This window comes from Syngnathus scovelli, chromosome 8 (assembly GCF_024217435.2).
Source record: "Syngnathus scovelli strain Florida chromosome 8, RoL_Ssco_1.2, whole genome shotgun sequence".
NCBI lineage: Eukaryota > Metazoa > Chordata > Actinopteri > Syngnathiformes > Syngnathidae > Syngnathus > Syngnathus scovelli.
Window position 1 is genome coordinate 17881245 of NC_090854.1, and position 24752 is coordinate 17905996.

Genomic DNA, 24752 nt, shown 5'->3' on the forward strand with positions numbered 1-24752 from the left:
CCAGTCCTTTCCTCTAATGTTCTGCTCACGCGAAATGAGGTGAGCATTTCTAAACCAGTATGCACAAAAAAAGAGCTCCATTGTAGTTTGACACATAAAGTTGCATGATCCTTTCATGAATTGCAAAGGACCCACTCACCACGAAGATCTTATTTGAGCAGAAAAAGAACAAGCTACGTTCTTTTGCATTCTCATGAGTAAAAGAACAGCGTCATGACAGCATCAGGTGACTCCCAGGGAGAAGAAATCTTGTCACGTGACACGAGAAATGGGGGTGGGGGTCGGGGAGGGGGTGGAGAGGGCTTAAATCCGAGCAGAACGTAAACACAGCACCCGCTGCAGAGTAAGAGAGGCGCTCACAGCCCAGTGACGTTTGGGAGACAACAACAGCAAAAGGAAAACGGCTTTCGGCTGCTTTTTCCACATTTTTTTGCCCCCTAATTCAGGCATTTCTCTCCAACTTCAGCTACAGTGATAGCTAAGTTTGGAGAGGAGGAAAACGAGAGAAAGAGACGTTGCCTGCAATTTTTTTGTTGCTCATTTTTTGTCGCAATTGTTGCCGAGCTCAGTAAGGCGAGGAAAAAAAAGGTTCTAGCGCTTCCTTCAAAACCTCTTTTTAAACATGGAAAATTCCCGAGCCAAAAAGACATGCTGTGGTAGGTGGCAAGTGGCTTTGTGATTGTTTTCCTCGTATTATTTTTTTCATGAATTTCTCGCATACATATTTTTCGCTCCCCCCTGCAGAATCCGTTCAAGATTTCTTCACTTCAGCAAAATTCCTCATCTATTTGGGACATGCATTGTCCACTTGGGTAAGTCAACCCATTTTTAAATTGTTGCGGTGGACCGGTGGTGGTTCTTCCGTCTGTCTGCATGACAGTTCGAATTGTCGACCCCCACATTGAAAACAAATTTGTCGTTTAGTGTAATGCGAGCGTGAGGGGTCGTTTGTCGCAAGCATTGCCTGGCAACCATTCCATCTTGAAAGTCAATACTTTGGTTAAATGAAGACTCGAAGGAAGGTCACCATCCTTTATGAAAGCGACAGCTTGACCCACACATTTGAAATAACAAATACGTTCAAATGACCTTTAAATAACATTGTAATATGCTATTAATCACTAATGCTTCTCATTTAAAGACACTATCATGGTAAGGATTTCTCCCAATAATTATTACTCTGCCGGCCTGTTTAGATTTTCAAATGATTACATCCAGCTCACTCACAAATTTAATGAAAAGAATGTCTCGAAGATGAATGTTCTTGTTACATTACAAAGGTCCCGAAAACCTTTTCCGATACAGGCTGCTAACAAAAGCAGCCGTTTCATTCCACACTTGCTGACCCAGCGATTTGTATGCAAGTCATTTCCACCATAGGGGCCACTTTAAGAGCAGCTTTGATTTCAACTTGCAGGGCGACCGAATGTGGAACTTTGCCGTGGCCGTGTTCCTGGTGGAGCTGTACGGCAACAGCTTGCTGCTCACGGCCGTGTACGGGCTGGTGGTGGCCGGCTCCGTGCTGTTGCTCGGGGCCATCATTGGCGACTGGGTGGACAGGAATCCCAGACTCAAAGGTGAGACACCTTTTGGGAATAGAATCTAAGCGCTTATAGAACGGTTCGCAAAATCCCCGCCGCAGTTCGGTATACGTTCAAGTCCGATTTGCTCACCCGCAGTGGCCCAGATGTCTTTGATCGTCCAGAACAGTTGCGTGATGCTGTGCGGGATTATCCTCATGGTGGTTTTCCGATTCAAAGAGCAACTCGTGGAGGCCTACAACGGGTGGCTGCTGGTAAGACGCTCAACTTGTGAACTCTCTGCAAGCTTTTCTTTGCCCTTTCACCTCAACCACAACAGTTTGCCCCTCCGCTCGCGATTGGGCTTCCACGTCTGTATTATTTTTGACCCTTCCACCGGAATCTACCGTAAATACTGTAACCAGAGAGTCACTGGCTAATAAGAATTCCCAATCATTGGGATTGACCAAACGGCCTGGCCATAAGCAAAGCAACAAAAGCAGAAAGCAAACAGTGCCAGAGGCATGTTTACACTTGTTGGACGACTCCAAGTTGGGGGTCTGACTGAAGCCAACGAGTTCCTCAAGGCCGGTCATATGACACACGGTGAAATGTGGCCAGGCCTGTTCATGCATTTTTCTTGTTGCTATTCTGACCAGACAGCAGCAGCAGCAGCAGCAACAGTAGCAGCAGCTGTGTTGGCTGGTACACAAGATAAACAAAGTCAGTGGCAAGCCCCCCATTAACGCAACAAGCAGCAGTTTGCCAGGTATAATGGTGCCCGATTCTTCCCCAAAAACACATTATACGTACCATTTGTATTCATTTCAACAGGAAACAAAAAATACTTGGGATATGCTTTGCGAGATCATGGAGCAAATTCGTCGCTTATCTCAAGGCACCACTGTAATAATAGTATCAACTTCCTTCTGTCTATTTTTCTATCGTATCTATTTCTTTTCACCGCGCACAAATATTAACTCTCTCACGATGGTAAGAGAAGTTCCTTTGTCTATCTATTTTTCAGACCACCTGCTACATTCTAGTGATCAGCATTGCCAACATGGCCAACCTGGCCAGTACGGCCATGTCCATCACCATCCAGCGGGACTGGGTGGTGGTGGTGGCAGGCCAGGACAGCAGCAAGTTGGCAGGTCAGTGGTTCATAAATGTGGCCTTCACGTGATCCTTTATCACAGCCCCGTTGGACTTTGTAGCCTCCGTTTGGACTTGTTCTTGTAATCAAAGCGTAATTTCCGAAAGTCAATAAACCTTTCACTCGTACAACAGATATGAATGCTACGGTGCGGATTATCGATCAGCTGACCAACATCCTGGCCCCCATGCTGGTGGGCCAGATCATGGCCTTCGGCTCGCATTTCATCGGCTGCGGCTTCATCTCGGGCTGGAACCTCTTCTCCATGTTTCTGGAGTACACGCTGCTGTGGAAGGTCTACCAGAAGACGCCGGCGCTGGCCGTCAAAGCCGGGCAGAAGGCGGAGCACCAGCAGGAACTCAAACAACTCAGCCCTGTCAAAGGTATCTCCAGCAACATTTGGAGCCCTGGAACGCCATCGCGTCCATGGGTGGAACCCTTGGTAATCCCCCGTTCTGTTTTTCAGAATCTGAGACAGGCCAAAGTCCTGAGGAGTCCTCTCAACCGCTGATGAACGCCAACGTACCGGCGGTCAAGACCGTAGCCCCCAAAGAAGGAGGCTGCTGCCACCAGGTGACGGAACCCCTGCGCACCTTCAAGGCCGGCTGGAAGGCGTACTACAACCAGAGCATCTTCTTCGCCGGCATGTCCCTGGCCTTCCTCTACATGACGGTGCTGGGATTCGACTGCATCACCACCGGCTACGCCTACACGCAGGGCCTCAACGGCTCGGTCCTCAGCCTCCTGATGGGCGCTTCGGCCGTGTCGGGCATCTGCGGCACGGTCGCCTTCACGTGGGTCCGAAAGAAGTGCGGCCTGGTCCGGACGGGCTTCATCTCCGGCGTGGCGCAGCTCTCTTGCCTCATGCTGTGCGTCTTCTCCGTCTTCGCTCCCGGGAGCCCCTTGGATCTCAGCGTTTCACCCTTCCAAGACGTCTACTCCCACCTGGTGGGGGAGAAGACGCTGCCTGAGGCCGAGCAGCTGGTGATCGCCCTTACCGGCGGGAACGTGACCGCCACCAGTGCGCCGACCCAAGAGCTACCGAGCATCAAGTCCTACATGTCTGTTAGTTTGCTGTTTGCTGGCGTCATTGCTGCAAGGGTCGGTAAGTTGACACTTTTGGAAGTTTATTTCACTTGACGCCGCCTGCTCCTTCCTAATTGCGGCACTTGAGAGCAATAAATCAGAAGTACTTGCATCATAAAGCCAGCTTTAGTCACCTCAAGCCTTCCCTGGTGACTGTACGGCACGTCAGAGCAATAACATCCAACCCTTGATGCCAATAATAATGCAACTTCGGTTTGCTCAGGTGGAAACTCATTACAAAGTGGCGCCTTGCTAGACTTTTGATCCGTGCCGTTCTTCCTCCCAACCAGGTCTGTGGTCCTTTGACCTGACGGTGACTCAGCTGATCCAGGAGAATGTCATCGAGTCAGAGCGAGGCGTGATCAACGGCGTCCAGAACTCCATGAATTACCTCTTGGACCTGCTGCACTTCATCATGGTGATCCTGGCGCCCAACCCGGAGGCCTTCGGCTTGCTGGTCATCATCTCGGTGTCGTTCGTGGCGGCGGGCCACGCCATGTACTTCTACTTTGCCTTCAAGAGTCTCGGCCATCGTCTGTTCCTGTGCTGCTCGCCGGAGCGGAACGTTGAGACGGACGACAGCCCCTCGCCCACCAACGCCGTCTAACTGCCTTTCACACGGGCCATGCTTGCCATACCCAGCTTAGCTTGGCGTATATATATATATATATATATACTGAGCACAATACAAACAGAACAGACATGGCCTACGCCAGCGTAACTCACGTCTTCACATGTAGCCAGTCCGAGTGTGACAGCTTGCCAACGTAGCTGCGTACTAATCCAAAGATCCAGCAGGGGTTTGTTTCTCGCTCCTAACACGCAAAGCAATGTAGTGACGGCATCGGTGCCTCAAGTGTCGTTTTTCAGTCACCGTCCTGTGCTAAGGTAGACATGATGCGTTTCTTTTTTTTTTTTTTTCCATGACTTTAACCAAACAGAAATTATTCAGGTAAAAGTGTCAGCGGTTATGTCGTTAGCCGGGAAGGAAAAAAAAAAAATCAGTCTATGCAGCCGCGTCGATCGCTCTCAGTTACCAAAGTCCACTTTCGTACGTGCGGCGTGAAAGGAAGAGGCGAGGGAAATCCACTTACGTGTCTTGAAGCATTCCGAAAAGCTATTTTGTATCAGGTGACAAAAAATGGTGGATATCCTACTGTAATTTCTGTTTACTTGTTATTCTTACGACCGACCACCCCCGTTGTGATTTGTCGCTGTTCTTTTCTAACTCAGCCCGTTTTGTGATTGTTACGCCGGCGGCACTTTACGTGATTGACATCAGTTCGTCGGACATTTTGCTTTTGCACGCGTTTGGGGTGTGGCTGGAAAAAGTGCAGAACTATGTTGGGCAAGAGTCCCTGTGAGGTGGGAGGTCTGAATGTAGGCCATGTTTAGCTTGGCGATCTGCAGTTTTGCGGGGGCTACCTCAAAACATCTTTGTAGACAGTACTTTCAACAGCTTGATTGAGGAAATGGTCAAAGCATCTCAGCAAGATAAATAACCACTTTAACCACTTATTGTATGGAAGCTTTGACAGCCACTCAGCACAAAACATTTGCTCAGCCAGGAAAAATAAGTTGCTCGCCACTGCTCGCGCCAGATGCAGTCGAAAGTAAGGGCAATTTTCGAAGAAGTTGCGCAACAAAGTGCAAAGTTGCTTTAAGAACGCGGCTCGGCTTTACACTTGGTCGGTCACCAGACGTTTATTGCAACTTTCCAAGAGCTCTTCAGGAATCATTACAAGAGGCCATAAACATATTTTCTATGTGGGTAACATTAGAATGTCAGTCGGAATCAATATCCAATTGCAAAAAATAAAAAAATGGCAGATGTCGTCATTGTGGGGTTTTCAATGTTTTTTATATTCTTTTTGGTTTTAATTGAATATTTGGGTGATTTCAGTTATATGCATGAACCTGACGCAGTTTTGTCTGTTCACATAATGTGTGTTTCACTGAATCGTAGTGTTGTTGTTTTTTTAATGAATCACTCCATAGACTAAATTGAGGGAACTGTTTGAGATGCAAGAGGCATCTAAAATAAAGGACCTTCAGTTCTCTACGGTGTGTCGAGTATTTTATAGACGGCCCTAACCCTAACCCATTTTTTGTCTGGTAGGAATTCTTGGCTGGACAGTCTGGCATGCACATTCCTCCCGCCACAAAATCCCTTTTGTTCTAAATTTTCCTGGCGAAAAGACTTAAGAGTGGCTTAAGAGTTTCTCTTTGGGGCAGGGATTTGATGGATTTTGATGTCACTGGTTCACATGACTGACTGCCTTTCACACGGATGGAAAGTTGTCAAAAATACGTTAAAAAGTCATAAAAAAAAATGTCTTGTAGTCAATTTAAAATTGAGTGGGCATATTGATCAATACAAAACGGTCTCAAGGACCGAAATTAAAAACAAAATGCTGCAACTGTACTGCCAGCACCAGTTCCTTGAGGAGATGCAGTGTCAATAAAATTGGGGCAAGAAGATGCATTGATGCAAGCAACCTGTAAACACCTCGTGACTCTTTTCAAAGTTTTTCTTTCTTTTTGAGTTTATGGAGTGCTTAAGACACGTGTCCTGGTTTCCATCTACATGTATGAAACAATTTTTTTTTTTTTTTTTAGCACACTTTAGTTGATGACTACAGTAAACCTGAGAAACATGACCTCATAAAGGTTGAGCTTGTCATCATCTCCTTGACAAACTAAGTCGTAAAGTGAGCATCTGGAGCATCAAGATAAGATTTATAATTCTATTTTGCCACTATTGTATCACAAGTCTCATCATACAAACAGTGTCATGCTGAATGGTTATTGGGGTCATGGGATCTGAAGAAGAAAAAAAGTCAAATATACTTCTTGATTCTCAGTAAGACCTGACTCGACATTCCAACTATCCGTACAAAGGGCACAATACTGCGCTGGCCTGCTCTTTTGCACTTGATTGTTCCAACTGAACCGTTACACAGCAAAAAGTGTCGAGCGTAACGAGACACGCCGATGGGCCTCACTGCATGACTAAGCAGCCAAACACAGATTTAGGTAGCAAAGTATTTGCCTTAGGCCCCAAATCCCAAAGCTCCGAGTCGGCGGTTTTCCGTTTTGGTCTCAGAGTCGGATAAGACTTCCCTTTCATCAGCAGTTTTCATTTCCCTCCTTAGCAGGTCGTTGGAGCTAGCGAGAAGACAAAAAAAGCCGCCACAGTATCATTTGCAAGATGAAGAATGTAGCCATCTTACAACTTTGTGTTTGCCAAAGTGGGTCAACCTTCCAGCACAGAGCCGTTTATGAGTGCACTTCTTTTTTTTTTTGCATTTTCCTCTCAATCCGTGCCGGACATTGTCCGCACGTAGACTCATTCACCTTTTGTCTGAGGGAGCAAAGTTTCAACTTGCAATAATCAGCCACGCTATCAGTTCCGCTCGGACTTGTGACGTCACGATCGGGTTTACGGTCTTCTTGGAAGCCTCCTTCCAAAAGTGCTGCTTTCTCTCAAGTCCCTAAATTGTTTGCAAAGAAGGAAAAGCCTTCCTTTGAACGGGCGCTCATTTGCCATCTTTATCTGGCCTTCTTGTCTGTAGACATTGAACCTTTGCGACAGCAACAAGTATAAAGAGGCACGTGCCACGTACTGTATATTAGAAAAGGACAGCTTGAATGACGCTACTCAAAGTATGATTGGTGTCACAGACGGACGGCAAAGGAGAGCATTTCGTGCATCCTGTTATCGGAGACGTGTCAGCTCAATTTCATGCCCATCACCGAGATGCAAATCCGTCCTGTACGAAGCAGCAGTGGAGTTGCAGCATTGTTGTCGTGTACCAGGCACTAAAACTGAGCAAGTGTTTTGGGGATGGGGCGGGGCGTTCACTGATTCCGAGAAACAAGAACCGATACACATTTATTGTAAAATAGACCCATACAAATGATAATTACTAAAAATAATTTGCTCAAGAGTCAAGGAGGCCACTCAGCCAGCTGTGGTCCAGTTTTTTCACTCGCCTCAATTCTCTGAGCTGCGCTCGGGTCACCGCCGGCGCAGCGTCCTCGGCCGCCTCGCTCGCTCCCGTCGATAGCCGTTTTGCTCGAACGTCGCCAGTTTCCATTTCCTCCTCAGAGTCCTCTTCTTCTTTTTCGCTCTCCATTTCCTTCTCGACGTGTTTAGGGTCACTGAAGGGCATCAAAACAACGAAAAGACTTCAGCGTGACTCTGCAGTTTTTCATCCTAAATGCACTTTTTCGTGCAATGTGAGCCATTTGACAAAAATTGCAGAAGTTGCTTGGTCCACTTGTGCAATTTCATGAGAGCCAAATATTGAAAAGAACCTCATCTTAGCCCCCTTCATGTAAAAAACCTTTACTAAGTTGAAGCTAGCGCTAACATGCAACAGCGCTACCTGCAAATACTGACAAGCGAGTGCAAACACAATTACATGTGGTAGAAACTAATCCCGCTCCCCAAAAGACTCATATCTGGCTGGAAATGCTCGTGTACGATTTAAGCATTGAATTGGGAGGGGAGGAACCCACCTGGACTCGGCGACTGAGATGAGCAGCGACTGTACGAACATGGAGCAGAGGAAAGTGGCGGCAGGTAGGACGTGGCTGGGGGTCTGCAGAAGCTGCAAACAAAAGCCAAAAGTCAAAAGAGCATGCTTCCGCCGCCCCTCCCTGATTGTTCGTCAGCATCGCCACCTCTCGAACGGCAGCGGAGCCCCGCGGGGGTGGCTCTCTCTTCGCAGTGTCGGAATGATCAGATTGGTCCAGATCGCCTCCTCCTTGCGGCCGTTGGCCCAGTAACAGGCGGAACGGCGTCTTGGCAACCGTGTCGTCAATGGTGAACTAGCAAGGAGCGAGAAGTGCACGTTGTCGGTTATCCAGTCGAGGTGAAAAGACACAAACGCGTTTACCTTACACGTCAAGTTGAAAAATGAATATTTAACAACGAAGCAAAATATATATTTTTTTTATTTAACTAGTTAAACATTGTATTATTTATTATATATGACTTATCTATCATTTTATTTGGAATGTTTTTATTTATCTGATTTTCACACATTAATTTTGTGATGATTGAAGACTTCTGTTCCAGATAAACAGAAACTGAGAGCAAGTTCATGTCATAAAATGCTGTCAAATCCAAGATGGGTGAAATAATGTCGCCGCACGGTCTACCTCTTTATGAGAAGCCAGCAGTTGTTTCTCTTCGTCCTCTGTGATAAACGTCATTAGCTCCTGTATTGAAAAAGCACGCATGTCATTCGTGGCCTCACGCAAAAAGATCAACGCTGCCCCCACCGTGCACTGGCTGAGGAAGTAGAGCCGGGATCGGTTGAGCCACTGGCAGCTCTCGTGGCAGCTTTCTTGCATGGCCTCCCTCGGGGTGAAGACGGCCCGGGTCACCCTCCCGGGACACACGGCCTTTTGGCAAAACAGCGGCCGCGGCTCGCAGGGCTTAAACACAAACACTGAGCACAAGAAGGCGAGCGTGACATGACGTGACGTTGGCCTGACGGGCAACCATGCGCAAATACGGCGCTTACGGTCGGCGCAGTTGTCTTGACTGCAGAACGCCGCCATGTTCTCAGACAGCGGGTCAGGTAGCAGCAAGCTGACGTCCATGGAAGTGCTCCACTCCACTGGCAAAAAAAAAAAAAATAATAAAAGACAACGGGACTTTTGGATATGTGCAGAATGTGCAAGTGTGTTTGAACATGGTAAGAGCTTTACGCGAGCACGTGAGGAGATTCCAACAGCAGAGCAGGTTCTTTGCCGTCGTCCCCAGCAAGTACTTGGAGCAGCTTAGTCGGCCAAAACAGAGATTCCTGGTAGAACAAAAAAAAAAAAAAAGTGACTTTAGTTGTCTGTGTGCGTGCGTCAAGACTTCAGAGCCAGCTCCAGACAACATTTTTAAAGGATTATGTTTTTTTTTTTTCTTTGCCACTCTGTGAAGACTTTCAAAGAGAACTTGCAAGATGGGCTAGAACACCCACATGGATCAAATAAAACAGCTTCACCTCATCGGCGGCTGTGTAAACCCCCGCACCTTGGCGACACGCATCTGGACCAAGTTGAGCAGCCAAAATGAGCAAAAGCCTGATTCTTTTCTTGTTTTTTTATGTTTAAAATTTGCATGGTAAAACTCAACGCGTCATTGCGTGGGGGGAAACGAAAATTTGCAGCGTGTACTTGATTTGAGGGTCATCCAGGACCACGTGCCCGAGCCGCAGCGCCCAGCAGCTGAGCTCAGCATTATTCAATATTTGGCAGTTTCACAATAAGTCAGGAGACGCTCGGCTTTGAGGTCAAGCAATTGGGCTGGCCGGCCGACCGGCTCAACACATCCATAGGCAGGCGGTGATTATACAAGACGGCGCCGCTGGCAGCTGTCAAAACAGCCCAAAGTCGCCCCCCCGCCTTACTTGAAGAAAAGTGGTACAGAAACAAGGAAGTAGACTCGCTCCGTGGGAACGTCGGACCGCATTTCTGGCTGCTGAACGGCGACGTAAATAATCGAGTGGATCGCTCGGTTCCCAAGTGTTCCGTCACTAAACGACGGCAGAACATGCTTGAGAATATTGCCGGGCTACTGCAAACAGGCTGCCAAAGATTCCCCAGTTTGTCCACAAAACAGCTCGAGTGCTGAGACGAGTGCCAACGAGGAACCTGCCCCGCACGAAAAGCGCTGTATGGGCTTATTTTACAATTTAGTCAACGAAGCATCGTTTTCGTTCCGCCTCACTCGTGGGTGGCCATAACTGAAAAATGGAGTCGCCAACACATACGGGCGGCGAACGGAACGTTTTTTTCTGGAGGCACCACGGTCACGTCCCGGAGGCTCCTTTGGTTGCCACGGCACCACTATGGGCAAGGCGGTAATCTAGTGCACAATTCCCTCGTGAAACATCAACCTGACCTGACCTGATTTCCCCAGGCGGCTGGGACAGCGTTGTCAGGAGTTCCCAAGTAGCCAAACTCCACAGCGTCACCACCTCCCGGAAGCCCACGGCGAGCAGGGAGCCGTCGGCCGAGAAGCAGCAGCAATGAGGCCGCAGGTTGTGATAGGAGCCCACAAAGTCGCACGCCCACGACGAACCCTCCTCATCTGTCCCGGTCGAAGAGGAACAGAATATTGACACGACGACGCGGTGAATGCTCATTCAAATGGACCCATTTTTGAAGTAGCAACAATCAGGGAGGAAATGTCAAAATGTCTACCTTCTGTGTGGTCAGGGGACGCCACCTGCCGCCAAACTTTGAAGTGTCCGTCCTTACTGGTGGTGACGAGCGGGGGGCCGCGGCGGTGGTCGGCGCCGGCCAAGCCGAAGCACATGGCCGTGATCTCGCCCTCGTGGGGGGCCGAGATGGTCGTGGTCAGCGCAAAACTGTCGACGGCACGTCAATTGTTCATTTAGTATTTTTCAGTCCGAAATGACTTCTTGGGTACAGCACAGCTGAGAAAAATTGGAGCAGCGAGCCATCTGGTGTGCGTCACCTTTGCGTTTTGTGGTCAAAGGCCCAAAATTTCAAATGAAGCTCCATCTCGGCCGTTTTGGGTCGGAGCTCTTCCACGGTGGCCAGCCACTCCCCGTAGGCGTCGAAAGCCGCCTTGACCACTCGGAACTGCAGCACCGCCAGCTCGTGGATGTACTCTTGCTGGACGATATCCAACTGCGGGAGGGAAGGACGCACGGACGGGAAGATGGCAAACCACTACGGCAAGAAAATGGCGAGGCGCGGCTAGAAACGCTTACGTTGAAAAGCAGCTTATCCCTCTGAAGGGAGTAAAACTGCAAGTGGCCGGGCTTTCCGTTCAGGACCAGCGCTTTGCTGCGAGGGTCCACCAACAGGTTGGTGGCGATGCTTTCTCCTGCGCACGCGACACGCCGTGTTTAGCTCTTTGAAAGGGCTCGTGACTTTTGACACGGCGACATTTAGGAAGGAATGAAGGCTTGGGCAAACTTGGAGAGGCAAGTTTGCATTTCAGTGCTTCCGCAGTTTATCGTTCACCTTTGACGAGGCCTTGAATGACGGCGGACACGTTGCAGTTCTTGATAATTGTAATTTCTGAAAAGAAAAAGAAAAAAAAGGAGGGGCACAGTTAAGGACAACTTATGGTCATTCCCTCTCGTGTGTGTGTTTATTGCCGGTTGAAAAGGTCCAAAAGCTCTTACTGTTGTCTGAGTGCGAGGTGCAGAAGAGCGCACCGTCGGACGACACGGTCACATGTGTGATTGAGCCACCGAGTCGAGGAAGAAATTCCTTCTGGGTCTCTTGGCCGTGTTTCCACTGTACCAGCACAGACTCCACACCTCCGCTCAGAAGGTTGGTACCTGCTCGCAAGCAAAAAACAATGCAGATTGAAACCATGAACGACCCAAGCGAAGGGGGGGACGGACCAGTTGCCCGCCCCAACATGAAATTGAGCTCAGTAAAGCGGTCGTGCAGCGGACCTTCCGGAGTGTAGCACAGTGAGCTGACGGCGTCGTGGTGCCAGTGGAGTGTCATCTGGGTATACTGCTTCTTAAGGTGGAAGTTTCTCCTGGACAATCCACACAATGAGACTCAAACGATCGACATTTGATTGGTATACGACTCACCACAAGCGAATCTTTCCATCCACGTGTCCAGTGGCGATGACGTCATCTTTGGGGTGACAGGCGACGCACGAGAAGGTGTTTTTGGCTCCTTTCTTTTTGTTGCCCAAACTTAACGGAAAGCTTTTGACAAAGCGGCAAAAACAGTCAGACGGCGGACAACCAAAGAGGTGCTCATCGTGACATCATGCCCCGCCCCTTTTTTTTGGTGTGTAGCTCACCTGAATGTTTTTCCCTTCCTGAAGAAATAGACCGTCAAACACAAAGCCTTGACAGAAGCAATATATTCGCCCTGTAACAAAATAAATAAAATAAATTAAAGTCCATTTTGGAGCCACGGCCAGTGTTTGTGGTATGGAAATGCTATTGACGCAGATGGAAAACATTTTGAATGATGTGCGATATGCCTCTCAAGTTGCCATTCAAGATATCTGACAGAAGCAGCGCACACACCTCTCTTCCAAAGGCGATGCATTGTGGACTGGCGTTGACGTCTGGAAGCACCAAGGACCGATCCTCGTCCTTCACTAGCTCATTGGCATCCTGAGAGAGCTCTACCGCCACCAGCTGGAAGACCTCTAAAAACACACACACAGGCAAACAACTTTTTTTTTTTTTTTAAAGATGGTAAGTCAAGTCAAGTCAAGTTTATTTGTATAGCCCTAAATCACAGACAGTCTCAAAGGGCTTCACATAGCCAAAATTGACAATTATTCTCAAAGCATCCCCTGATCATAAGCTTAGTACATCTGAAGAATGGCTTACCATTTGTTTGGTTTTGGATGACAATGAAGACCATTCCTTTGTGCTGAGCACTGGCATACATGGCGTAGATTGGTTGTCCAATAATGTAAGACTAGAAGAGAACAGAAATCAGTCAGGATTCTCGAAAATTGGCTGTGACCAATTTTGCAAAGGCCCTTCTTTCAAAAAGTGATGAGGAAACAAACCCTTGCAAGCTTGTTCATCATCAAATCTACAGGTATGCCATGGCTATATTAGATGGGTGTGGCAAATAAAGCTTCACAATTTTGCATTGTTTATCACCTTGATGAGGATCCCATCTGTAAAGTCCCAAAGCCTGACACTGCCATCTACAGAGCAGGAGTATGCCTGCAACAACAACAAACACACAAAACTAGAATGAAGGATTAAGACAATAGTGCACGTACATCAAACAACATCTCAAGTCTCTGAGACATCTAAGAACTGTTCCAAGACGAGGTTGGATTGCTGGGAAAATGCTGCCACGAATGACTTTTGAATCACTGTCAAAGATGAGTGTACCTGCAGGTGGTTGGAGGGCCTGATCAGCACAGCCGTGACCAGGTCACTGTGTCCCCGCAGCTCATGAACAAACTCCTCCGTGGCAGTGCTGTACACCTTCACACACACTCCTGACGCGCACAGGAGGAACCTGCAGTCACACCACACACTACTTGAGTGGTGACCAGCAACAATGCAATGTCTGAATGCGACTAGATTAGAGTTGTATTGGTTCGATTCTAAACCACACCGCTCTGTTATGAGTTAGACTAGATGGGGCAGCAGTGGACAAAGCGTCTGCTATTGGAAGCAAGCAGCTGAAACAAAAACCAAACCGTTCAAGTGTACATACATGATGGCAATCCCGACAAAAGATTAATAAAGCATTTAATATCATTATAACTGCATAATCGATCATTACAATCATTTAGTAGAACTTTTCCACAGGCAAAATGATTCGTACGTGATGCTAATTGCTAGCCCGGGATAGCAACAGAGCTGTAAAACTTGACCACCGTGAGGGTCGCTCGCCAACGCACACGTGTCACCTTCGAACGAGGACAAACGTGGACTTACTCGGAATCATTTGTAACAACAGGCGCTCTAAAGTTGAGGCTACACCCGCCACATTGGACCACGCGTATTTTCTCGTGCTCCACCATGATTTCACCGTGGGTTCAACTTTGACCCGGTGACGTCTTACTGAAAATATGTAATAGCGCCACCAACAGCACTGGAGGTCTTTGCGTAAAAGCTGTTGCAGTTGTGAGAGTGTTCACCAGATGGCGCTGCTGCTACTGCTGCTGCTGCTTCGGTCAATTGTGACCTCTCTCTCACTTATGCGCGAGTGCACGTCGCCTGCTGGGCTGAGATCAGTCGGGAAGATCATCGAGCGAGAACGAGAAGCGGCACCAGCGCGAATTCTATCCTAGTGGATGAGGAAGATTGTTTTTGTTTATTTGCACGCGTCAACTCGACCGTCGCCGGGCACGGAGAAGATCAGGATGCCGACGCTTTTCGGGGTACGTCATACTTTTTTTTTTTGCTCACATGCTCTTCCATGCAGAGGTTGATACGCATCTGTTTTTTATTCAATACGATGACGCAGCGTACAGGGGGTGGATCTCACTGTACGACGGAGCCGCGTTCCCATGTGCGTACATCGGAATACCCCAAAACGTTATACGTCGGGCCGGTCGTAAGTCGAGAACGCCCTGTGCAAAAACATCCTCTCCGTTGTCAGGCAATATTTTTAATATATGCTGGAGAGTCCAGACCAGTGTTTTTCAAACTTTTCACGCCACCTACCACCTCAAGAAAAATACTTGGCACTCCAAGTGCCATCATCATAACCACCCACCATTAAAATACAGTAGTGTAGTAGGCCCAAATGTTTATGAATTGAGTATTTAATATCATTGTCGGCCACTGTTACACTATGCAGTTTAAACATTGACATTGCGCCTCAAAAATGTGACAAAAAAGACAATATGGTTTACAAAATGAAAAATAAAATGTTTGGAAAAAGTTCTCAATGATAAAATGCAGACAGAAATCACACCTAATTCAGAATGCACTGCAGCCTATGCGTAAGCAACAACAATGCTGTACATAAAGTCATAATTAAAGTCAATATTTGTATGAAATAGACAAAAAGATTGATTGGAAACCAGCCGGCTGCCACAATGTGACGTCTTTGTGAACAATTCGAAGCTGCTCCGCTCAGTGAGACGAGCAGATGGGAGCGAGACGACGTGTCGTGCCACCTAAATGGGCCAAAAGGGCGGAAAGCCGTAAAACACTCGCAGCACAAGAGAGTCGCGGAGGTCGGCGGCTTTTAAAGTGACACCGCCACAAGCAAGCAACCCCCCACCGCCAGACGCTGACACTTGGCTCAATGTGCAAAAAGGCAAGCATTGTAAAAACTTGCCAGACGCCTTGAGGCGCAACCCACAGATATTTCAAAAACGACTTGAATCCATTTTCTGTGTTGCAAATGCTTTCGGGACGCACCATCAGTCCTCTTTTCTCTCCAGGGACCAGCTGTCACCAGCACCAGAGGATCCAAAGCATCTCCACCAAGGATGGCTGTCCGTAGACCCGCCCCGTCTCTTGTCTAACACCTCCACATGCGGCCTCTGGTCTCGGCCCAGCAGTCCACCCGTGCCACATCCTCCAGACGATGGGTTGCGTCAAATCCAAGAGGAGCGCTTCCCGCCGAGACAGTGAAGCGGCGCGGGGCGACAAGGCCTACTTGGTCCGCTCGGAGGACGGTTCACCTCGGGCTGACCCGGCGCTGTTGGAGTACGCCCAGAAACTCTCGGAGGAGATCATGGCCCGGGCCGTGCAGCAGTGGGCGGAGGTGGACCGGCGCTACGGCGACATCCCGTACATCGAGTGCGACGTACCATGAGGGACCAAATGTTCCGAAGACGATGACATCAAAGTAGAGGAAGTGACTTTTGGACTTTCAGGGGTCACCGCAGCGACATGTTAGGCGACATCAGCCATTTTTTATCGGAGCTCGGGGACGCCGGTGGCTGGGAATTGGCATGAAGCTCTTGCCCCGGGGACCTTAACGGATGTTACCGTTCGCCCCCAACGGGATTTGAAGCCCGCTCCCCGTCAAATCGAGCCATTTAGAAATACAGAAAAAGATATTTTCATGCGATTTTTGCTTTATTCTTTTTTTATTGGCAAACACCCACATGAAATTTGTTTAATTGTACTAAGTTCATTTTGTTTTTCCTTATTTAATCACTTCACTGGTTTCTTTTATATCAAACAAATTGTTTTAGGTTATTCACCTGACATGTTTCGGCGGTTTCTTCCGCCTTCATCAGAGTGTTTGATATAAAAGAAACCAGTGAAGTGAAATTTGTTTAGTTTTGATTCATTTCATGGATTGTTGTCATATTGCATTTCTGACATGCCAAAGAAACACGAAATCGGAAGCGTGCGGATCAATGAAATGGAGTCTTCCGTCGTTCCGTAGGCATGTGTGAAGGTTTTTGCTTTCTCTTCTGACCTACTTTCCAGACTGGATTACACATGGACTGATTGGAGAAACTGGCCTCCGCCCCGAAGCAATCCCGCACATATTTTGGGATTATGCGCATCAAAGCCGAAACGTTGTTTGTCCTCCTTTTACACTTTGTGTGTTTATGTTAGCGCTTACTGGCTGGAGCTTCCCTTCACTTTTTTTTTAAAACTGCTGTGTTGGTTCTCACACTCGCCTTAATGACCTCCCCCGAAGTTCTGTACCGTTCCCACTATCATAAAAGAAGGCATATTATGGAAATGTGGCTAGACACGGCCAGACTAAAAGACTTTTTTTGACTCGTTTCCATTCACCTTGTCGTCATCCTCTATTCCGCCCCTGGTTGTCATGGTAACAGCAGCCGTACCTCCGGATTGAGGGGGCGCGGTGAGCAAGCGGCTCATTTGCACAAGACAGGGCTGCCTGTTTTCCAGAGCGGAAAGTGTTCTTTTGGCATTTTGATATTGAGGCACCTGAGAAATGTTTTGAAATTTGAAAAACAAATGTGTCTTTAAAGCGTGCTAATGAATCCCGCTTTCGAGAAGAGCGCTTTCCACCTGCGGAGCCGCTGCGCTCGTCCATGAAGCAGGTCACTTTTGACACACTTTTTTTTTTTAAGCTTTAATCAAGCAAACGTCCCAGTTTTCACAAAACGTGCTCTGGCTTGTGTAACTAGCCTGACCTTGAAAGTACAGCACAAATACACATTTTGACGCAAGTTGACCCTTTGGAACAGTCGGCCGCCTCAGCACATGGACAATAACGGTGGAAGAAGCGTGATCATCTGTGGCCATTGTAGCTCTTGGTGATCTTATATTTGTGATTTGCTACGTGCCGAGATTGCGCGCTCTTGTTAAATGCTTCGACGGGTGCGTCACATGAAACAAAGAGCAAGCGGGAGGCTGCGGACGCAAATGGCGTGCTGCTGCTCTGCGGGAATCTTTATTGCTGTGCTCTTTCAACATTGTTGCGCAATATCAATAAATTGCGTGTAAATGGGCCAGATGAGGGCGTGACATCATCGGCGGGCTGATGATTACACAGCCAGGGTTGTTAAGGCGGGCGGGCGGGCGGGAGTGGAACAGGAAGGCCGTTGAGCCGGAGTCATCAAATCCGGCCTTTGTGAGCGCTTCACTCAATTTTCAAGATGGCGCGTTTATCTTGTTTGGTGCCATTTATCCGCATCAATAATTGCGGGCCTGTCTCGTTTAGTGCCGTCCGCGTCAATGACAAGCTATTAGGTCTTCCTGTGGCCGCCCATTTGTTTGTTTTTTGTGTCATTTAGATCCCATCAGCAACTCCATTTGGAACCGCTGATGAGGAGTCTGGCTGCATTGGGATGAAGAATCAATAAGAGATCATGTCTGTGGTTCCATTTAACTTTCACTTGATGATCTAAAAGTGTAGAAACGAAATGGAAGACTTCTCATAGATACTTCTTGTTTTTGTGGTTCTACTCATGAAATATGGTAGTTGTGTTTTTCAAGAGGGCTGCATTTTTAAATGGAGAAGGCAACATAAGGAAGGAGTCCACACAATGAGGGGAAAAGTCACTCTTGCAATGTGTTGCCAGTTTGCGTGTCCATCCCGAGGGAAGACAAAAAAGCACGGCCGGATGAAGCAAGACTCTCGTTTGTTTAGCTGATGAGTACGCGAGGCTCCGCCGGCTCTAAATCAGCGGAGACGCCTTGCCCGTAGAAGGACATGCCGGCAGGCATCGGTGACGACGAGCAAAAATGCAAAAAGGCACACAAAGTGCTTTGGGGGCGGGACATTTTCACTGGCCTAAATTCATAAGTGGCTCAAATGCTTGTTCACAAATAGCAGAAAACACAAGATTGACTTGCTTGTTTCATTTCACATTTGATGAGACACACGGCAACATGGGATATATCACTAAAGAATTGTTATTTTTGTACTCATCAGCCTGGACGGGAGTCGTTTCTCGATTAAAAATTCATCGGTCACGACGGGGCATGCATTGAAACTCACGGGCGAGCTCACAAGGCCAGATCTTTGTCTCCGAGTGAGGTGAACCATTCATCCACGCTGGCGTCGGTCACCTCCTCCAGGGTGGCCGGTTTCCATTTGGGAGTCTGGTCCTTGTCCACCAGAACTGCACGCACGCACAATGAGTTGAGCGCCATTTCCACACCACCAGACACGTGCGCACGGCGCAAAAAAACTTACCAGCTCGGACGCCCTCGTAGAAGTCGCAGCCCCGCTGCGAAGAAAACACGGTTTGAGCTCACGACTTTTTTCATTGCATGACAGACTAGTGGTTTTGCTGCGCAAGTGTTGAGCGTCTGTACCATGCAGGCCTGACTCAGGCGGTACTCCATGCGCAAGACGTCCTGCAGGCTGAGCGTGGCGCCGAGCTGCAGCTGTTTGAAGGTCATTTTCATGGAGGTGGGGGACATCTTGGACAAAGTCTGCGGGACCACAAGTTTACTGCTATTGATCTTTCGAGCAAATTTACCGCTCCGTCCAATGAGGGTCATTCAAGATTGGCGCACAAACCAAATGCATGTTTTTATGCTTTGTTTGTTTACAAAACGGGTCAATTTGACCCGCTACAAAACAGCGGGATTTAACAGAGTGCTTTTGCTTTATTAATCCCGAGCGTGATGAGCAGCAAATAGTGGAGGTGTATGTGGGGGAGGAGCCGCTAATCTTTTTTTTTTTTTTTTTTTTTTAATAATCCCCCTGGATGTAACCGCAGTGGACGGCGCAAATGGAAATGAGGTGGAAAAACAGAATTAGGCAAATGAGTTTTCGGGAGGCTCCTTTACCCCTCCCTGGAAGGGGATTGAGATGCAGCCCAGGAGGCCCCAAAACACCAGTAAGCCCATTAAATACTTAGCGGCGCTAACTGCTAATTACTAAAATGGCCAGGCGCTAATGGTACAAGCCTCTTCGCACAGCGCCGAGCGCTTTTTGTTGGATCTCTTTGAGGTTGCAATCTGTCGATTGGAGCCGCAGCAAAATGACAAGCTCAAACACTCCAGGTAGAAAATGAAAAAGCATTCACATCAAGCCAGGATATATTTGGGTTGTCTGCCTACCTCCGCTTGTTTCTTTGCAAATTGTGAGCCGTCAGCCTTCAGGTTGCGCACGACGCCTTCCACGCTGGTGGCGTCGAACAGCCTGCGCGGACGACAACCACAACGATGGCGATGCGGCCTTGCGCGTGCAGCAGTCGAGCCGCCGTGTCGGGCGCCTACCTGTCAATGTCGGCCATTTGCTGCTCCAGGACAAACGGCTTGTCACAGTCCAGGCTGCTCTGAGACAAGAACCAAATGGAAGATCAACACCCAAAGCGGGCGCCACCACTTTGGCTCAGGCTCCTCACCTCGCTATGGAAGGAATCTAAGACTCTGGCAATGTTGTCAGCAGAGGGGGACCTCAAGTCCACCAGCTCCTTCTCCAGGTTTGACATCTAGCACGGGGGACAATGTACGCCAAATATGACCAAAGGAGCAAAGTGAGAGGGAAAATACAATCGGCGCTTTGACTCATACGGACGTCACTTTTCTAGACTGGCACGACAAGAAGCGGCTGGTGAGCTCAGGCCCTGGTTGTTATGGTAACAAAAGCCCCACCCCCACAATGTCTGCATGGACACTCAGACATGGAGGTCATGATAACTTGCAAAGGAAAAGATGAATCAAATTTATTAGTGCTTTTTCATTCTTCGTTTCTAAACGACTCGAGCGCCGATGTTACCATGACGACGGATAACGCTAAACAAATCAATAAATGCTCCCTTTTGAGGCCATTTCACAAACATTCATACAAGGCAAGCACGATGGATGGTACCTTGTTGGACTCGACAAAGTGAGTGGCAATTCCAGCTCGGTGCACGTCGCGGCCTTTGAGGCGGAAGCCCGTCAGAGCCAGGAAGAGGCCCAGCTTGCCCTGAAGCCTCGGCAGGAAATAACCACCTCCCACGTCGGGGAACAGACCTGCCGGCAAAAGGACAGACTTGATTGCATCGACCGCCCCCCCCGAAACAGACTCGTTCCAGGACGCGATGACGCAAGTATGTCGCAAACGACTGCATTCAAATGTGGGGCCAAAGAAAGCAGAGATGCACAATAGACTCACTCCCAAAGGTTTTGACACCGTTTGCGAAATGTGATGCGTAAAAAACCAAGTCAGCGCCTGCAGTGGAATTCAGCATTTGCGAGGCTTTTGCGTCTTTGTGCAAACGCGGCGACGGCGGCGGGATTACGCGGCGACGGCGGCGGGATTACGCGCCGCCTGACCTCATTTGCAGAGGAAAATGTATTATCGTCACGCACGCCGCCGATGAGGCTTAAATGCGACGAGGTCGTCGCGGGGATATTCAAAGTTCAGCAAGAGTACGCGGAAAAGGACGACATTATTGTTGTGACTATATTTGTGCTGTTTGAGCATCCAACTTTAGAAGCAATTTTCTACACCGCATCATCAAGGTGGGGCCGAGCGACGGTCGTCGATTTGAAGTCTTGCGACTAAACGGCGTCGGGCCACGACAGGCTCAAAGTGTCCGACTGCCGCATTTAGTCCACGCCCTCAGCTAATGTCATCCTTCTTCTCCCCAAAGGGATGTCTGAGTGCTCACTGCCTTGTTGCGGCTTACCGATAGCGGTCTCGGGCATGGCGAACACGGTTCTCTCGGTGGCCACTCGAAAGCGTCCGTGAACTGACAGGCCGACTCCCTGCGAGTGGAGAACCAGAAAACAATTTGACAACCGTTCAGTCGCGACATTGAAGACAGAGCGATAACACGACAGGGGCTTGAATGACAAACACGTGGAAACCCGGCAGCGAAGCTCTCTAATGATTCATGTTGGTTATTTTGAGTGGGGGTGGGGGGAGTAAGGTCATCATTTCAATTCAAGCTATATCCGACTCCTGCAGGGTGGCAACACTGCCGCGTCATCCAATCAGACGGTACCGTGCACTCGGCGCAGGTGACACACGGTCCTCTGCTGACCCCCTCGGAGCAAACTTCACATTGCACCTCAGTGGCGGCGCTAACTACGTGACGTCAAAACGCGTGTTGTTGCTCCTCCTGCCCTCGACCTCCACCCCATGAAGAAGCGGTGGTGCAGCCTCAAAAATGGGTTGGGGGGGAAACTATCCATGCAAGTCTTTTCTCTACCATCTGCAGGACTGTGTCACTTTAATTATGATTTCAATTTTAAAAATTCACTCACCCCTCCCATTGTTATTCCATCAATGAAGGCAATGAACGGTTTCTTGCATGTGCCTGGGCAAAAATGTACAAATGTGAGAGATCGGTGGGGATTAAAGTGCAAAGAAAATGGTGGTAAACCTCACCTATGGCGTTGTTCAGAATGTATTCTTCACGGAAAAAGACCTGCGAAAGAGGATCGCCAACTTTGCCCGCTTCCGTAATTGCTGAAAGGGAAACGTGTAAAATAAATGAATAAATAAATACAAATTTGACAACAGCATTGTCAGAGGTGTAACATAATGTTGTGAGTGAATGATTTGAAACTGCAGGCTTGTCGTGCAATCGCTCGTATTCACCTCGGATGTCTCCACCGGCGCAAAACGCTTTCCCGCCTGCCCCTTTGATGATCACAAGGTCCGTATCGCTGTCACTCTCCCATTTCTGACAACGAGGCAATGTTTTAACGCCGCACCATGAATTTGTGCTTGAACATTTATGCCGCCGCGCGTACCTTGAGCTGAGGGTAGATGGATCGGATCATGGTCAAGCTGAGGGCGTTTAGCACTTTGGGCCTGTTCATGGTGATCACACCAGCCCGGCCCACCTTCTCCATGAGAACCTCGGGCTCCACGTGACTGGACATCTAGAATCAATAGAAAACAATTTCATTTCATATGTAAAAATAACTTCATTGAATATCGTCATTGTTATACAATGAAAAATATACAGGAGGTCCTGTTTATTAGGCGCCGTTCGTAACCTCAAAACAACGCATGTCGTAAAGCGGGGACCCTAAGGCAGTCGTTTTCTCACCATGTGTCCTTGGATTCGATGAAGTCTGCAGATGGCTCTGAGTCTGAAACAAGCAACAACATGACGAGGACCTTCTTATTCTCCCCTAGAAGTTATTGATGAACGCTATGCCGATTGGTCGGCGAGGCAGTGATTATTTTGTTTCACAGAGTTGTCAGAAACTACACCAACCTTACAAAACGCTTCCAGCATTTGACAACGACACCAAAGGAAACACTTCATGGTAACAAAAGAAGACAAATACCTGTGTTTAGACGTCACTAGTGTAAATGACATGACTTGGACTAGGTTAGATTGAGCGTGTGTTTTCTTGGGACGCGGCGTCTGCTCCGTGTTCACTTCCTGAAAGAGGTCGCAACTCTTCTTGATTGGTCAGTATTCGTGACGCTACAAACACCCGGATGAAAGCCGCACCATTTCTACTTCTCCCTGGGCCCGTGCATATTAGTGTGTGTGGGGCGACACTGACATCAACTGGACAAATGGTGGTATAACAACCAGAAGTGGGCACAGGTGTAGAAAAAAACCAAAGTGTAATTTCCAAGCCCTTTTAGTTTGTTACCAATTTTGTAAAATGTATCAAATCAGGTTTTAATGGTTAAACATAATCATGTGTTGTTTTTAAAATTTTAAATTTCTATTATATATTTGTATCAATTTTGTTAAAATAAACACTGGATGTACTTTTGCATTGAAAAGAACACATGGCTAGCAAAAAAATTACTTTTTTTTTAATGGTTCAACAACAGTCACAACGACCAGGGTGTAGGGTGGTAGCTAAGAACCAAACATCACATAACAGGGGTTGATCGCACCCTCGTTCGCTTCACATCTCTGCCGCCGTCTCTGCTCATTTGGTCTAGTCTGAGTCGCTGCTGCAAGAGCTGCTGGATGACTAAAGAGGAAATCCAAGAAGAGAAATGGACAATCCATGAACAAACGCTAGCAAACTTCTTTTCATAAATGCTGACATGCAACAACGAGTCTTACCCCGTGACAGTCTTTTCCTTTTTTGTGGCACTTGCCATGCTTGTGGCCATTCTTGTGCTAGTGCTTGCCATGGCCGTGATCACCGTGACCTCCGTGACCACCGTGACCACCGTGACCACCGTGATCACCGTGACCTCCGTGACCACCGTGACCACCGTGACCATGCCCATGGTCATGGCCGTGTCCAGGGCCGTGGCCGTGATCATGTCCGTGCCCTTGCCCACCTCCATGCCCGTGAGCCGGACCACAGCCTTGCTGAGGAGGGCAGCAAGGCTGAGGCGGGCATCCCCCTGGTGGATGCGGAGGAGGGTTTGCCCCAGGCTTGTTGGGGTGGCCTTGGGGGTTAGGGTTCCCTTTCCAAACAGAGCAAGAAGCGCAATTAGTTGATTCAGTGACTCCTTCTGCTAAGATGCAGGCTGGTCAATTTGTCCCTTTTGAAAGTCACGGAAATACTTTTGACGGCAGGTCGAACTGAACCCCAAAGACATGGAATTGTTCCCATTGTGTCATGGGTCAAGTTGACTCATTTTGAAATTTAAAATCAAATTCATTCATCCCGTTATTGCACGTTGCAGGTCAAAATTTTTAGCAACAGAAATACCGTACAGTAAATGCACCTGTTATGCTCGGGGTCAAAGAGACCCATCTGAGCCGAATAATATCCAATCAACAGCACTTTTTGGAGGACATTACGGCTTTTCTTGAAAACTGAAGGATTCAAAACAGTTATCAAAAGTCTGTAAAAAGGAATTTTAAAGAAAAAAATCAGAATGGCCTTGTAGTTTACCTTGGTTATTGCTGTCCATTTTTCACCAGCAAGTGCAGCTCCTACAATTGAGATGGAAAAAACACAAGTACACAAAGTTAAGAATCGGCACAATTTGTCAGTAAATCATGAAGGAGCAAAAAGAGAACCTCGACCTACTGCGTTGGAGAGTGGAGTTGCAAATGCAGCTGCCTGCTTTCTTTGTAGCTCCTTTTATGAGCAGCCACTCCTTGACTTGCCTCCCCGTTTGCACTCCATCCAGAAAGTGCTTGTTTTGTTTTTACTTTAAGAAAGCTTCTTCAACTGTCCTGGCATCAATATTGAATATCGCGCCTGGAG

General features: G+C 48.1%; 4 protein-coding genes across 4 annotated transcripts; 2 read left to right on the forward strand and 2 right to left on the reverse strand.

Moving 5' to 3' along the window:
- The first annotated feature begins 311 nt into the window (after positions 1–311).
- On the forward strand, positions 312–5824 carry slc40a1 (solute carrier family 40 member 1). Its single transcript, XM_049727779.1, has 8 exons — positions 312–656; positions 745–812; positions 1418–1577; positions 1680–1795; positions 2548–2674; positions 2811–3059; positions 3143–3781; positions 4053–5824. Exons 1-8 carry the CDS (start codon positions 623–625, stop codon positions 4367–4369), a joined length of 1710 nt encoding a protein of 569 aa, XP_049583736.1. The 5' UTR covers positions 312–622; the 3' UTR covers positions 4370–5824.
- A 1820-nt stretch (positions 5825–7644) lies between these two features.
- wdr75 (WD repeat domain 75) lies at positions 7645–14316 on the reverse strand. Its single transcript, XM_049727772.1, has 21 exons — positions 14196–14316; positions 13641–13770; positions 13401–13466; positions 13119–13209; positions 12807–12931; positions 12575–12645; positions 12357–12476; positions 12210–12298; positions 11931–12089; positions 11767–11823; positions 11511–11626; positions 11252–11427; positions 10975–11141; positions 10678–10861; positions 9487–9581; positions 9300–9395; positions 9055–9224; positions 8932–8991; positions 8452–8598; positions 8287–8378; positions 7645–7926 (listed from the first exon to the last, which is right to left on the reverse strand). The coding sequence occupies exons 1-21, from the start codon at positions 14279–14281 to the stop codon at positions 7707–7709; spliced, it is 2517 nt and encodes an 838-aa protein (XP_049583729.1). The 5' UTR covers positions 14282–14316; the 3' UTR covers positions 7645–7706.
- A 140-nt stretch (positions 14317–14456) lies between these two features.
- Positions 14457–16340, forward strand: c8h2orf88 (chromosome 8 C2orf88 homolog). Its single transcript, XM_049728686.1, has 2 exons — positions 14457–14641; positions 15656–16340. Exon 2 carries the CDS (start codon positions 15802–15804, stop codon positions 16030–16032), a length of 231 nt encoding a protein of 76 aa, XP_049584643.1. The 5' UTR covers positions 14457–14641; positions 15656–15801; the 3' UTR covers positions 16033–16340.
- A 2157-nt stretch (positions 16341–18497) lies between these two features.
- On the reverse strand, positions 18498–23068 carry hibch (3-hydroxyisobutyryl-CoA hydrolase). The gene is made up of 14 exons (XM_049728272.2): positions 22902–23068; positions 22658–22700; positions 22356–22487; positions 22201–22285; positions 21988–22068; positions 21864–21916; positions 21284–21362; positions 20479–20624; positions 20012–20098; positions 19884–19942; positions 19725–19806; positions 18972–19091; positions 18850–18883; positions 18498–18775 (listed from the first exon to the last, which is right to left on the reverse strand). Exons 1-14 carry the CDS (start codon positions 22931–22933, stop codon positions 18660–18662), a joined length of 1149 nt encoding a protein of 382 aa, XP_049584229.1. The 5' UTR covers positions 22934–23068; the 3' UTR covers positions 18498–18659.
- Positions 23069–24752: the final 1684 nt, after the last annotated feature.